Here is a 14,892-nt window from a genome sequence, read left to right on the forward strand (position 1 = left end):
GGGCCGGGTGGTACTCAGCGGGGAGCCCGAGGCTGCTGGCGGGATGGGGAAGGGGCGATCCGAATGAGAAAGGACCTCGACCGCCCCCACACAACACACGGCCTGCCCGGTGGGGTACCCGGGGAGAGGCTGGAAACCTGGGGCCTCCGGGGGCTCGGCTTACTTTCCTGGAGGGGGCGGGGGTGAAGGGCGTGGAGGAGGTGGAGGTGGGAGGGTGGGGGTGGGGGAAGCCCCCGCGGGCAGGAAGGAGGCAGGTGCTGGCCCAGAGGTGGACCGCTCGAAATGCAGCGGGTAAACTCCCCGCTCCGCTCGGCCCGCGGGCCTGGTCTCAGAGCAGCCCGACCCGTGAGGGGTCTCCCGGGATTTTCGGGGCCGGGACTCTCTCTCCCAGCGGTTCCACCGAGCGGGGCGGGAGGACCGCCGTACACACAGCGGCGCGGGGCTCTTTTTGTAGTTTTATTTTTATCTTAGACCTGCCTTAAACTGAGTAACAATTTCTCTTCTTCCGACTTGAGAACAAAACTTTTCAGCGAGCACGCCGGGCGCTGCAGTCCTGCGGCCACCGCAGCCGCGCTCGTCAGCCCCGGCGGAGCGACCTTCTCCGCCCGGAGCCAGGCCCGCCACCGCGCTCCCGAGCCTCTGGTCGCCCCTCTCCCCAACCCCGGGATTTTCAGGGCTCCGCCTGGGCGTTTCGCCTTTGTGCTTTGTAAGGGAAAGCCTTTTCTTCCAGGGCACAACAAACTTGGGCGGAGAGCTTCCGTGTGGCCCCCCGGGCGAGGCCGCCCACGGTGGTGAGGCCACCCGAGGGGATGCCCGGTCTGTCCTCCGCTCCAGGAGCTCGAGGTCCGGGTGGACGCCGGCCGGCCCGGCGCGCGGGAGCCCAGAAGTAGCGGGGACTCGGGCTGCCCGAAGGCAGGGGGAGAGCTCTCGTTTCCCGATCAGAACGCGCTCTCTCGAGCCCGGCAGCGGCTCCAGCGGAGGGCCAGAGCCCGGGCCCCGAGCCGGGCGCGCGTCGCACCGGGCGGGTGTATGGGGCGGGGGCTCTCGGTTTGGGGCTCATTCCTGCCAGGCCGGGCCAGGCCGGCAGTCTGGGGTCTCTGGCCCGCGCCGCCTCCTGCCCTGGAGCAGCTCAGAGGGAAGACTCGGGCACTCTCTGCCCACGATGCCCACCAGCCACGTCTCGCCTCTCGCCTCCGCACCAGACTCGGCTTGAGGGGCAAAGGGGAAAGAAAGGAAAAATAAAGAGAAAAAAAGGGCCGGCCGGGAGGAAGCGGCGAGTCAGGCAGGAGGGAACAGAGCGGCCAGGGGTGCCGGCCTCCTCCTCTGCGCGTCTCGGGCGGGGGTTCTTCCCGCAGATGGAAAATGAGCCGAGGTGGGAAAGGCAGAAAAAGCGTCGAGGAAAAGCGGTGAGGGCGTCTTCCGTGCCGATCCCTACCGGCTCGCGGAAACCCGGCGAAAGTGGCGTCAATTCTCTCGCCGTACTCCGGGGCGAGTGGGGGAAGGCCGAGGACAGGGCGGCGCCGCGCCGCCGGTGACAGACGGGGCCGAGCGCCGAGCGAGCGGGGACCACACACCTGTTCTGCGAGTCGCGTCGTGTGCGGCGGCCGAGCGGCCGCGGCGCGAGAGGCAGAGCCCTCCCTCCCGCACTCCAGGCCCGCTGTCCGAGAACCGGGAGGGCCCGGCTCCCCCGCGCCGGCCCGCCTGTGCAGGAGCCCCGCAATCCAGGAGCCTGGTGGCTGCCCGCCGAAGCAGTGGCGCGCGGCGACAGGACCCGGGTGACCTGCGGGGCGGGGCTGTGCAGGGGCACGAGGTCCTTGGACTTTGATCGAAGGCAGCCTCCTCCGAGCTCCTGCCCTGCAGGTCATACCCGGCCGCGGGCGAGGGCCCGTCGCACTTAGCGGTTCTTGCCTGGCTGGAGCCCCGGTTCCCCAAAGTTACAAACAGATGTTTCGTGCGGAGGTTGTTGGGACCTAAAGTATTGTTTGTGCAAAGGCAGCCGAGAGCTGGAGGGAGAGGTCAGGCCGAGGAGTGGTGGGCTCGGCTCTGCGTTGGCCCTAAGTTTATGTAGGTTTCGCCTTCAGCTCTTCTTCCTCCGTTTTCCCTAGAAGAGTTGGGTTTTTCCCGGTTTGAAGACTTAGAGGCTGAACTGTGCACCCGCTCGCTGAGCGGCAGCCCCGCGGCCCCGCACTCTCGGACAGGCCGGGTGGTCACGGCTTCCCACCCGCTGGCCAAGCCGGGCCTGAGTCGGGGCCCAAACCTGGGACAGATACCAGGCCACGTGTGAATCGCAGGCGTTGGCCCCAGACATGGAACCGTATTAGCCTTCTGCTTCCTGAGCTCGTGCATATGGTGGTTAAATTTCTGCTAGAGCGGTGTTTCCAAATACCCCCGGGCATTTGGCGTTCGGGAATTCTCTTCAAGCGAACAAGTCTGTGAACTTAAAAAAAAAAAAAAAATCTTCCCTGAGTTCTTCACAACCCTCCACCGCCCTGGCCCCATTTCCCACTGTTCTTTGCTTTTTAAGATGCCTGTTAATTTTTTTAAGTTTATTTATGCAAAGGTAAAATATCGTTTAATTTGTTCTATTATTTTAATTCTTGGCTTTTGGAAACGGTTCAGAGACCACAAAAATGTCACCTGTTGTAATAAGCAGAGGGGGGTTGTGTGTGCGTTTTAATTACCAGCAGAGTCGTAGTTTGGTGGGCGTTCAGAGCTCGGGCTCCGGGAAAGAGGCTTTTGCAGCTTTCTTTGTGGCAGTCATTTGCAAGTGGGTTTGGCTCAGGGCAGCAGAAGCAGCCGCAGCTCAGCTTCCTTCTACGCCGATCCCCGGCGCGGGTCAGGAAAGACCCTGGACAGGGATGGTCAGAGGCTGGGGTGGGAGATTGCCCGCTCTCTGAGACTTTCTCTCTGGCTTTCGGTTTTTCAATGGGAAAGTGGCTAGTTCGCGCCGGAGAGCGGGGAGCGCTGCGCATCAGCCCAGTTTCAGACATGTTCACGTTCCAAACGCCAGCTTCTTCGTTTCATTTGTCTTGGTTCTGGCATGTTTAACCACGCAATTAGTGATCTCACTAATTATTCAGTTAGCTGGCGTTTTGTAATCACTTTAAACCAGGGTCGGGTGTGTGATTTAGCTAACTGCCACACATACAGCCCTGAACCAAACCCATCAGGTCAAGGATTTGAAATTTTAAAAACTCAATATTTGTTGGTCCCTCCGTCCAACCTCACTGCCTGCCAGACAATTTATTTAGCTTCGTGGATTGATCCCTCCTCCTTGTTTAGTTAATTCAACAAAGACTTTTTGCAATCTGTTTGGAGTTTGTCTGATGCCGTGGAAAAGTAGCTGATGATTTATTTGGTTGCTTTTCGATTTCTGTCTTCAGCCCTTCTTTCTCCTCCTTTCAGCGGGGATGTCAGCTGTTATTACTTCCTATTGATCCCTTTGCAAAGTGAGAAGTGAACTAAAATTAATGTCAATTCCACTGCTCAGATCAATAGCTGGAGTTATTTTAATCTGGATTTGCACGAAGTGCTAAATTAAAAAAAATCAGCATAGAGGCAGAAAAGTAACAGTTACTTACTTTCCCTTTGGCCGGTTCTTTACAGTCACCCAAATGCTCCGTCAAGCTGATTATCTTACAATCCATATTTTTTAAATTAAGAGGGTCAGTTTTCTTATTTGGGGTTCTGTGTTTAAACCCATGACATTTTGACATTGGGAGTGTATTAACTATAGATTTTCATAATGACTGTGGTCTGCTGAAGCCTCATCTATACAAGTTGTTAATGTGAGGAGGGGGTAAGAAAGAAAAGGGAAAAGAAAAAAAGCACTCCCCCTTCCCCCACAGAGACCAACGCCCACACAGTGGAGTAAAAGAGATGTGGCCTGGGAAAATATTGTTGATTTATTTTCAGTATAATGAAGTTTTAAATGAATAACCAGGTTTGAGTGATTCACTGTGTTCTGTTGGAGTGTCCAGTGCTGTTGCCAGATTATTAATTTATTAAACTCATTTAAGATAATGAGGTGATCCAGGAAGTAAAAATAAAAAGCGAATCCTCTGGGTGATGGTTATTTTTGAGGGGGAAACATCCTTCCCCTCACCCCTAGTCTATTATGTTTGCCCTTTTCTCCAACTTGCCTCATATAGGATTGCTAGTTTGACAGACAAGTAGTTTGTTATTTCTGTTGTGAGGAGCTGCTTAGAACCCTTGGAACAGCCCTGGACCCACTTTCGGAGCATCCATGTTGTATGACCATTAATTTGACTTGAAAACAGCCAAGAACAGGATTCCCAGACTTGTCAGGCTAACTGGCTGTCCTTGGCAGATCACTCCCTGCACTGCTATAACTTGACAGGAAAGTTCTTTAAAATTTGGGAGAGAGAAAAATCCGTTAATGTGAGATACATAATCTGGTAATTTAGCAATGATGTCTATAAGGAAAGATGCCAAATGAGGAAGCAGTCTGATGGTGTGCACTCATCTTCCCAATTAATAACAGTCATTGACATGTCTGCTACAGGATGAGAGAAGGAAATACTCTCTATGCACTGCATTAAGCTGGGAGGATTCATCTACTGCTTAACTGAGGTCTCTCTGTTTGAGGGAATATCAGAGATACTCCTTTATCTAGGTGGGGTTTTTTTTTTTTTTTAAGGGAGGGGGTAAATTTTATTTGAGACGTGACTCTCAATTTAGAGGTTACGATTTGTAGCAGATGGTGCTTTTTGGTTACACTTTGAGTTTCATTACGTTTTTATTTAGTGTACATTTTTGAAGCTAATAAGTCCTAGTATTCATCTTATGTTATCCTGACTTTCATATACAGCCCTTCTCCCACCCCCTAATCAAAATAAATTTTGAAACAGAATCAGTGGCTATGAAAATGTACAACCTAAATTTAAAAGGGAAATTGAAAGAAGTCTTTCTGAACTACAATTTGTTCCAGGGGTCTTTAGCGGACATCAACTCTGACTGGGCCAATAAGCAGAGGAAAGTAAGTCAGAAATGTTGTTAACATTTTGCTCTAAATGTCAATGGCAAATTCAAGGCAGTTTACAAATCTACTTAAGAGTGAGTGCATTAGTAACTAAAATTACCAATCAGTTCTTTGCTGCCCCTGGAAGACAGACGCTTCCAGAGAACATATGCCAAAGGCACCCGTTATGTTTTTAAATATTGCCAGAGACGCCAGGCACTTTATTGATGAAGGTTTCGTTCCTTCTCAGAAAAGAGAAAGCCTATATGATTAGGGAGGGGTGTGGATCAAAAATATTGCTGCTGTTGTTTCTTCACATAGTACTTCTTTCTGGAAACAGTCTTAGATGATACATGAAGATGTGTGTTTATGTATGTGCCAATGTGTGTGATTTATCCACATGTACAATTTGTACCAACTAACACGTGGAGGTGTTCATGATCTAGATGTGCTTGACTTAGGGATTTTTCAGTCTCAGGGCATTGTTAAGGAAGACGAAGAGAGGATGCGGATGCGGGGGGTCATATGGGTAGAACCTGGTCTCTGAACACCAGGCCTGCCATGAGCAGTGTATGCAGGTGCAGGCCCTTTAAAAGATAGACCCCACCTAATCTACTGGGTGACTTGGCCTTCCAAAGCTCATTTGCTCAGGGAATATTGTATTTGGAGGTTTTATGATTTTTTTTCCTTTGCTGGGCTCAGGCGCATTTCACCCGGAACGTGTAGGGACCAAAGTCAGCTACGCGTACATCACAGTAAGTTGTCTATTGATTTTCCTGAATGAAAATGGTCTGATGCTACTGCCCACTGGCTCCTAAAGCCTGTGGTGTCTCTTGCCCGAGCATCTGTAAGCCAGAAGGATGGTGTTTCGATCACTCGGGGTTTCCCTTTTCTTTCCTCCCCCTGACCTTCCTCCCCCCTCTTTCTTTCTCTTTGCTGTTTCCGCAGGTCTTAGAAGGGGATGATTCCCCAGTAATATTCCCTGCCCTGATCCCAGGTGCCACTCCCTCCCAGGGAAGACTGCTTCTTGTGTGACGTCGGCCATAGAAAGAGACTCCGATGGACTTACACCGGGCAGCCTTCAAGATGGAGAACTCATCCTACCTCCCCAACCCGCTGGCATCCCCAGCACTGATGGTCCTGGCGTCCACGGCTGAGGCTAGCCGTGATGCTTCCATCCCTTGTCAGCAGCCACGACCCTTCGGTGTACCTGTCTCGGTAGACAAGGACGTGCATATTCCATTCACCAATGGTTCCTACACCTTTGCCTCTATGTACCATCGGCAAGGTGGGGTGCCGGGCACTTTTGCCAATCGTGATTTTCCCCCTTCTTTACTACACCTCCACCCGCAGTTCGCTCCCCCAAATCTAGATTGCACCCCAATCAGTATGCTGAATCATAGTGGAGTGGGGGCCTTCCGTCCCTTTGCTTCCACTGAGGACCGGGAGAGTTATCAGTCAGCCTTTACGCCGGCCAAGCGACTTAAAAACTGCCATGACACAGAGTCTCCCCACTTGCGCTTCTCAGATGCAGATGGCAAGGAATATGACTTTGGGACACAGCTGCCATCTAGCTCCCCCGGTTCACTTAAGGTTGACGACACTGGGAAGAAGATTTTTGCTGTCTCTGGCCTCATTTCGGATCGGGAAGCCTCATCTAGCCCAGAGGATCGGAATGACAGATGTAAGTACTTTGGTGCAGCCCTCCCCTAACCCCAGTAAGCCCTGCCTTACAATAGGATTCAACAGGTCGGTGGCATTTTTCATGCTCCTAGTAATGGGAAGGGCCGACTCCCTCCCATTCAATAGCTGTGGAGTGCTGACATTTACTTGTCTCTTGTCAATGAGCATTGATAGTTCTTGTAGGAAATGTTTTTCTGAAGGTAGCCAGAGGCACATTGGCCTGCACTGCCTTTCCCTCCAGGGCACGATTGGCTTATTCTCTGGGGACTCTGGAGTGGAGGGGGTGCCGTATATGGGCCGGAGTGAATGTCATTTCATTAGTAAGCGTAGGTTCCTAGGGAATTTGGGGGGCTCGAAGAAACCGTCCATCCCTCCTCTCCTTGCTATTCTCATTATGTTTCTCTGATCTCGGTATTATTTTTTTAGTTTTGCCATTGTATCACATCCAGCAGACTCCACGTGATTTTATTTTTCACAACTCTCAGCCCTACCCCAAATCAGGCTATTTTTCAGAGAAGGACAAAGGTGTCGTCAATCACCATAAAGCATTTCAAACAGCTGTGTTTTCCTTGCAATGGCAAGGCTAGAAAGCCGACTTGTCTTGGGATTTAACAGGTTTTCTGGGTGCTTATCCTGGGGCTCCCTTTTAGGACTAGACCCAGCTGGCCTGTGTGGCTGCTCCATATTTGATGCTCACAACTATTATTAATTTCTGCTTAGAGAACAGCTCTGTCATGTTCTCCAAGTGCCTTGCTGGGCTCCGGCTACACTCACTAATAGTTGGGGCTAAACCTTTACTTGGAACTTGTAGAGTAGGAGTGTTGAACCCTGCCATCTTCGCCTCTAATATAATCAGAAAATAATTGTGTTTTGAAGCTTCTGGACTATGGGTAGACCCCACAGAGCAGTTTTCTTCAAGCCTGGTGAGAATTTATGAACTGAGGGTGTTTTTCCACCCGATCCTTTGTTCTAAGATTTGCTTCATTTTATTTTCTTAAGAAAACTACATCTGAGGTTTGCTTTCCCCTCTTCTCTATTTTTTGTGCTCCCGTCCTCTCTATAACCACCACCACGAATGCCATTTTTTTCCTCTTCTCTTTATGATGCCGAGGAGAGTAATAGAGACGTTGCAGCTCTCTCCCCTGTCGGCACTGCTTCCTCAGGCTGTCTCCTTGAATTAGGCACTGTGTTAACTTTCCTGCGCTAAAAGGCATCTGCCTAAACCCAGCGTACCTTTTCAATAAAAGTCATCATAAAATCAACCTGCCTTGTAAATCCATCGCTCTTTGGTTTTGAAATATGTTGCGAGTGTGTCTTTTATGTCAGCGTCTGTAAGCCCAAGACCTCTCCACTTAAGGGAGAAGGCTGCTATCTGACAGCACAACTGCCCACGTTCTCTCTCTCTCTCTCTCTCTCTCTCTTTTGCTTTAGCTCCTATTCCACCTTTTCCCTTTCTGTACAGCTGATGTGTGAGTGTGTGTGTGTGTGTGTGTGTGTGTGTGTGTGTGTGCTGATCCTGCTTTGGGAATATACTTGCTGAACACGGATTGGCGTTGTGTCGGTCTGTTTTAGTTTAGTGTAGTTTAGTTTTCATTTGTCGAAGTGCAAGTGATCAAGGCAAGCTCTAACCTGACCTCTGGCCAAAACTGTCCTGGGTTCGGGTGTGACAGATTCTGCTCCTTTTTTCTCCAAACACAGGTTGAAAATGAAATCCTCTTAAAACTAACATGCCACAGAGTAACACCTGGAGATCAAGATTCCTTTCTTCTCTCCTAACAAATCCAGCTTGTCTCCATTTTTCCATTTTTTAGCCCAAACCTGTCTCAGACCCCCAGAGCAGGAAGAAGCTTGTTAGTCAGGTCAGCACTCATAGATGTGGATATCCATTCCCCTCTGAGTGTCAAAGCCATAACTCTTCTGTTTGCCTGGTTTGCGTTGTGTAGGGGTGCCATCCCCCGTGGAGATGGATCCCTCACACAGGAATACGCCTGGGTGGAGAAAAATTAAATGAGTCTGTCTCCCAAAGTGAAATGGAGTTCTGACCTTGAAATTAATGAGGTTCTGATCGGAAGGGTGGGGAAACTTCTTTATTTCAAAATGTAGTGTTGTATAGATTGGAGCCCTTTCCCCTTTTATTTGTTTAAAATATGCTTTAATGAGTATTTTGTGTTCTCTTTTTTCCCTTACACAAACGTTAGACCTGTAGGCGTGTCTGTGAGTGTAGACTGTCCACTCACATTATTATCTAGAGTTGCATTTGTGACTGATCTTAAATGAGAAATAAAGGTACAAAGTGAATAGGAGAATGTTACCCTGTGATAACCCTGGATTTGTGCTCCTTTCTCCTTTCCTTCCCTTGGGTGCGGTAGCAGCCTTCACAGGGTTGTACTGGGGAGCATTTGGTGCTTTTCATTTTGAGTTTTTGGAAGGCTGGGGAAACATTTTTCTGTGAGGAAGGGTCGAAGAGGCACCATGACAAAGTCTGCTGCAGCTTTCTTGGCTCCTGTCATATGCCGACGTGTGTTGGAATATTTATGGTCTGTTTTATGTAAATACATATTTAAGGGCCGTTAGAAGGCCTGATTATTCCCACTAGATGCCTTTCAGGTCCTCCCTACAGAACCGTTTTGAAATAAGTAATATTTCTCAGATAATCGAGTGACAGTATACAAGACTGCTTCCAAGGGGAGAGCTTGAGGGGCAGATGGGGCAGTGAGGGGGTGGGGAGGCAAGAAGAGAGAGGATAGAAAGTGTTCAAAAGAGCAAAGTGATAGGATACAGAGGCTTTTGCCCAGATTGCCAGAAATTAACCGTGTATATTTTAGGTTTTGTAATTCTTAAAATTTAGAGTTAATCTTTGATATGGTTGACTGATTTTTCAGTTTTCATATAAATAAAATTTTTTTCATAAAATGTAAGAAATGTTTTAATTAAATACAACAGTAAAACTCCTAAATAAGCATGTAGCTTTAGGGGTTTGCTGCGGGGTGGGATGAGTATGTGTGTGTGTGTCCCTTACTTAGAGTAGAAGTTTTATGACTGAGTTTTAAGTCAATGAAAAAAATCAGCTTTACAGTGGAAACACCGACAGTTTTTACTCTCGCAGCCTCCCCCTGCTCACACACTGCATCCATATGCAGATATGTCCACATCTGAGAGCATTTGAAAGAGGGGCCTGCAGACATGGTGTAATGCACACGTGTTCTTTCCTTAAATCTGGGTACTGATAGGCAGGATTTCTTTTGTGATTAAATATGCATTTTTGTAGAAAGAAATGTAGCTATTTGGGTAAAGTATTGTCTCTCCTAGTAGATGATTCCAGTTTGCTTGCCTGTTCATCTACTTGGCATCACAGGTGATTCCTGAGGTAGGTGTTGGGCTCTATGGAAAAAAGAAGCCTTTACTCAACAGGACTGACTTATGTGCCCTGGAAAAAGGGAGAAGTATTTTGTGAGAAGCCATTCGTGGAGGATGCATGATTCCCCAGGAAGGGGACTGAGGTAACTCCTGTTTATTGTCGTGCTCTGAACCCGTCTTCAAGGCTCCTTGTCCAGGGAAATGAGGTGAAAATTTATGGACCAATTACGAATAGTCCACGTGTGTCTGACATATGAAGTGTCTACAGATATGTTTCCCAGGGCTTTTAAAATAAACATTTCCTCATTAAGGAAACTTTACAACAAAAGGGAAAATAAGTATTCTCTGCTGCCTTGTGCTAGAATCTATACATTTATTACCCCCTTAGCACTCTGGCTCTTATCATGTGCATTTCCTGATTGTTGTCTGTAGACCACTCCTGTGCCCAGTTCCTGTCTGGGTGACACAGCAGTTGGAGTTGGCTAGGATGCATGCTCACCCTGAGGGCTGAGAGGGATCAGAACTGCCCTTGGGAAGTGATGGCGGGCCCTGCCCTCTGGCTCACCTCAGAGATGGGCACTGGGCACTGACCCCAAGTGGCCCTCTTTCTTTGGCCTTCCCTGTGGTCAGGCAGATTCACAGGTAGGCAGGGAACCCTGTGGCTCACAGTAGTTCCCAGATGTTCTGCTTTGCTCTCGTCTTTGATATATTCGAAGTCATTCAAATTTGAAAAGCCCTGAGTAGGAGAGATGGTATTTTGACTCTGAGATGTGTCTTTACACAGGCACGTATTCTTGAAGACCCTATGTCCTAGGAATCAAATCAGCTGAGCCCACATAGGCCCAGGGCAGCCTGGAATGAGCAGGGCTGGCCACATCGTGGGGGTGGTGTTAGGGGCGCTACTTCCCAAGGGCTCTGGGACTACCCAGGACTACCTCTGGGTAGCGACCTTGATCTGGGCTTTTAGGAGAATTGGTCTTGCTGGGAAGAATGTTTGGGGCGGTTCTCAGGTCACCAGGCTCAACTTCTGGATTGTAGCTGGAGCAGATGACCACTCTGAAAGGGTGCAGAAATCACCAGAAAGATGGGTCAGATGGTGCCCTCTGTACTGATTGCCCAGACCTAGCCCGGTTGTCGGCTCAGCTGCTCCCGGGGTTCTCGCGGAGTCCCTTTTCCCTCCCCATCTGGGGTGGGTCAGGGAGGAGGGGGCGAGAACTCCTGTGATGTGTGTGGTTGTTTCTGGTTGTTCACCCCCAACACAGTCATGGAGACTCCTTTTCATGCTGCTAGGTTTAATTGTCTTGTCGGGATAAAGAAATGTTTGCACAGCTAAAGTGGGGCCGGGCTGGACGGGAGCAGTCCCTGATGGCTGCAGAGCCATCTGGCCTGGCTTGGCTTGGCTCGGCGCGCCGCTGGCCCGCCCGGCGGCTGGGCTCGCTCCCGCTCCCGCTCCCGCTCTTCCCCTGCCTTCGCTCCACGCCGCGCCGCTCTGGTCGGCGGCTGCCTCCTCGCACGGCCGGAATGCCTAATCACCATGGTGAGAAAACGGACACCACAGCCGTCCTCCCTCCTTGCCTCGCGCCCTCCCTCCCATCAATTGTCATGCAGAAGTGATCCGGGCTGCCGTTTCCTCGCGGCCGCCAGCCAGCCCCTCGCCGCTCCCGGCAGAAGGGTGGCTAGTAATTGATCGTTTGGGGGAGGGGGCGCGGAGAGGCGCGAGGCCGGCGAGGGGGGAGGAAGGACCACAGAGTGGGCCCCGTTGGCTCACTTGAAAAGGACCCCCAGCCTCCGCCACGGAGATGGCGTTCAAGTGGTTTCAGAAATGTTGGTGACCTCGCCGTCGCTCGGCCGGACTCGGAGGCTGCGGGAGAACTCCGGGCGCTACCCCGGGGCCGGGCGAGCACCGCGCCGCCGCCGCCGCCCGCGGCCGGGACCCGAGGGCCGCCTGGTCCCCCACCCCCGCCCCGCCCCGCCCTCCACGCCCAGCGCCCCCAGGTCGCACTGAGAACCGAGCCCTGGGCCGGTTTCCTGTACGTCGTCCGAGCCGCAGAGAGATGGGGTCGGGGTGAGGGGGTGGGAGGGGTTGTGGCCGAGGAGGGGGCGCGCCCACGCGGAGGTCGGGGCGATCGGGGACCCGGCGGGAGGTGCAGATGGGCGGGTGGCGGAGTGAAGAGGCTAGGGGACACTGAGCGGGGAGGGAGCTTGGGGGGCGAGGCTGGGGGAAGGCGGGAGTGGGAGGAGGGAGCGCGGAGGGCGCCGGGGCGCGTCGAGCCGGGGGCATGGACGTGTGCACGCGCGCATCTGGATCTGGCGTCGCCACCGGCATCCGAGGACTTTGAGGTTTCTCACGTAGGTTCGAAATGTTTTCCCCGTCCGTCTTGCTTTTCAAGTCCGGGAAATGTTTCCCAAGTCCCGGGGTTCGTGAATCGGCAGGATGGCTGGTATTCGGACGAGGCGAGTCGCGGTCACCTCTGACCGTCTGAGGCTCGCAGCCAGCACAGCGGGGCTCGTTAATGTCCGGGCAATTTCTGGAACTCTTCCCACGGGAAGTTTTCCGGGGCTGCCTTCCGGTCAGTGGCCCCAGGTTGATTATTTGGTGGCCCTTTTTTGTTTGAAAACAAAAAACACACATTGTATCCAAATAACAAAAGTTGCTTTCCCTCCCCACCCCTTTTCCTCATTAGGCAGGGAAGAGGAAACTAAAAAATAGAATTATATTTTTATATTGGTTTATCTTATTTTTAACCCTTATTAACTACACCCATCTGGTTAATAAATATTGGCACACTTTGAAATAGAGTCTTTGTAAATACTCCAGATTTGGAGTGACAATACACTTAATAGAGTTATATTTTTATGATGGATTTTCATATTTTTAACTCTTTTTAGCCACATCTCTCTGGTCAAAAAATATCAGAACACATGTTGGAATGTACTCTTTATAAATACTTGAGATTCGGAGTGATGTTACATTTTATTGTAAAACCCACACGATTTTAACACCAAAATAACAATAATTTTTGGATTTAAATATTCTCTTCACACAGTTCGGCAACATTTCCCAGTGCCATTTTACCCCTCCTGAAGAGAGATGAGCTGCAGACCTAAGGATGACGTATTGCTATATAGCAGCTAAAATGCCTTAAAATTTTTTAAAAATGCCATTTAAGTTGTGGCATTTGTGGTTGAAAAGAGTGTGTTTTTATCCTTTGGAACCTCAAAGTGTGTGCTACAGAGTGGAAATTTCTAAATATCTCTTTCTTTGGGGCAAGGGGGAGAATTTTCTGCAGAAGAACTTTCACCTACTTAGTCACTCTGTTGTGCCTTTTCCAGGAAGAGGTCCTGAGTTGGGGCTATGGGTTTAGACCTGGAGAAATGAGAGGCTGTAGTATGAATCAGTCAATCTGGTAGATGCTAAGTAAACAGGAGTAATTCATGCCCTTCCAGCCTTACCCAATGGATCAGACTTTTCTATTATCTCAGTCACATTTTAGTTTCAGTGTTAAAAAAATTTTTAGCACTAAATCAGTACCAATCACAGCAAAGCGTTCAATAAGTGTTTGTTGAGTATTGAATAAATTGATGGCAGTGATTATAATCTAATTTTTACTTTAAGTTTTCATCAATTTGCCACTCTTCAGCCTTGCACTGGATAGTATCCATAAAACTGTGCTATCCCAAAGGTGTAGTGGTTTGAGGAAAGAAAGGAAGAATTTATATACCTTGAGTTTTGATGAGGAGGTAAGGAAGGAGTTTTTTAAGAGACGTGCAATTACCTTTCTCAAATACAGATTTATTGTGTTATTTTGGTTAAAAAACTTTCATAGCTTAAAAAATAATTCAAAATTTGCTTTTCTCTCCTAACTCTCTAGAAACCTAAGGTTGGATTCTATCCCCTACCCAAATGTTTCCCCACAGCATTACATCTCCTATCATGGAGTCTACAAAAACAGATCTTCTTTGGGTGTGTATTTTAGGAAAAAAAGTTTCTACCTAGATCCTGGTTGCAGCTGGAACCAGACAAGTGATGTGGGAGTTTTGTAGACACATACAACCATCTGGCAATTCAGACATTTGACTGGCAATTTTCTCTGTGGAATGTGTTCTGAGTGAAGATGACCTAGAGGAAACGAAAGTTGTGTTTCTGGGGGGAGACATGGTGCTGCATCCGGTACATTCTGTTCAGCAGACACAGAGCTTTAGGAAAGTCTAGAGCTGCATGGGTGAAGAAGGAACCTTTTGGTACAGTCTCATGAGAAATCAAGCCCGGTAAGCCTTAGTGTGACTCACCAGATGAGGGTTGTCTTTTTCCACTGAAATTCATTTGCAGGCTGAGACTTATGGCTTCGCATCCATCTTACAGCAGCAGACAGTCAGAAAGCTGTAGGGAGGGGGCAAGGGCCAGCCCTGGAGAGACCTTTGCTTTATATTCAGGTATATGATTTCCATTTAGGTGCTAGCTGATCCTATATTGCTCTCACTTGACCTTGCTTTTCAGAGTTTGATCTACACTGAGTCAGAATGGCCTAGCATAATAAATACCTGTTAGAGGGATAAATACTGTATTTGCCCCTTTGAGCCTCAACTTGAAGGTGTTTCACATCAAAGGTGGGGAGGCAATATAACATAGTGGCTATGAGTTCAGCCTCTGGAGTAAAATCATGACCCTTTAGCTTACTTGCTCTGTGACCTTGGGCAAATTGCTTAACCTCTCTGGGCCTCAGTACTCTCATCTGTAAAGTGGGAATTACACAACCTAAAAGGGTTGTTGTGAAGGACTGAATGAGATTAAGCACACTGATAATGCTTAGAACAGTTCCTCACACATACTAAGTGTGCAATACATAATGACTATTATTATTTTCAAGGAC

At 49.5% G+C, this 14,892-nt stretch overlaps 1 protein-coding gene across 2 annotated transcripts in view; it reads left to right on the forward strand.

The window, feature by feature from the left end:
* The first annotated feature begins 6,040 nt into the window (after positions 1 to 6,040).
* RNF220 (ring finger protein 220) overlaps positions 6,041 to 14,892 on the forward strand; it is a 217,004-nt gene continuing 208,152 nt past the window's right edge. For both annotated transcript variants that reach the window (XM_068539749.1, XM_068539750.1), the window contains exon 1: positions 6,041 to 6,665. In XM_068539749.1, coding sequence (XP_068395850.1) covers positions 6,041 to 6,665 — 625 coding nt within the window. The remainder of the gene's footprint in view (positions 6,666 to 14,892) is intronic.

The sequence above is a fragment of the Eschrichtius robustus genome, chromosome 3 (assembly GCF_028021215.1).
Source record: "Eschrichtius robustus isolate mEscRob2 chromosome 3, mEscRob2.pri, whole genome shotgun sequence".
Taxonomy (NCBI): domain Eukaryota; kingdom Metazoa; phylum Chordata; class Mammalia; order Artiodactyla; family Eschrichtiidae; genus Eschrichtius; species Eschrichtius robustus.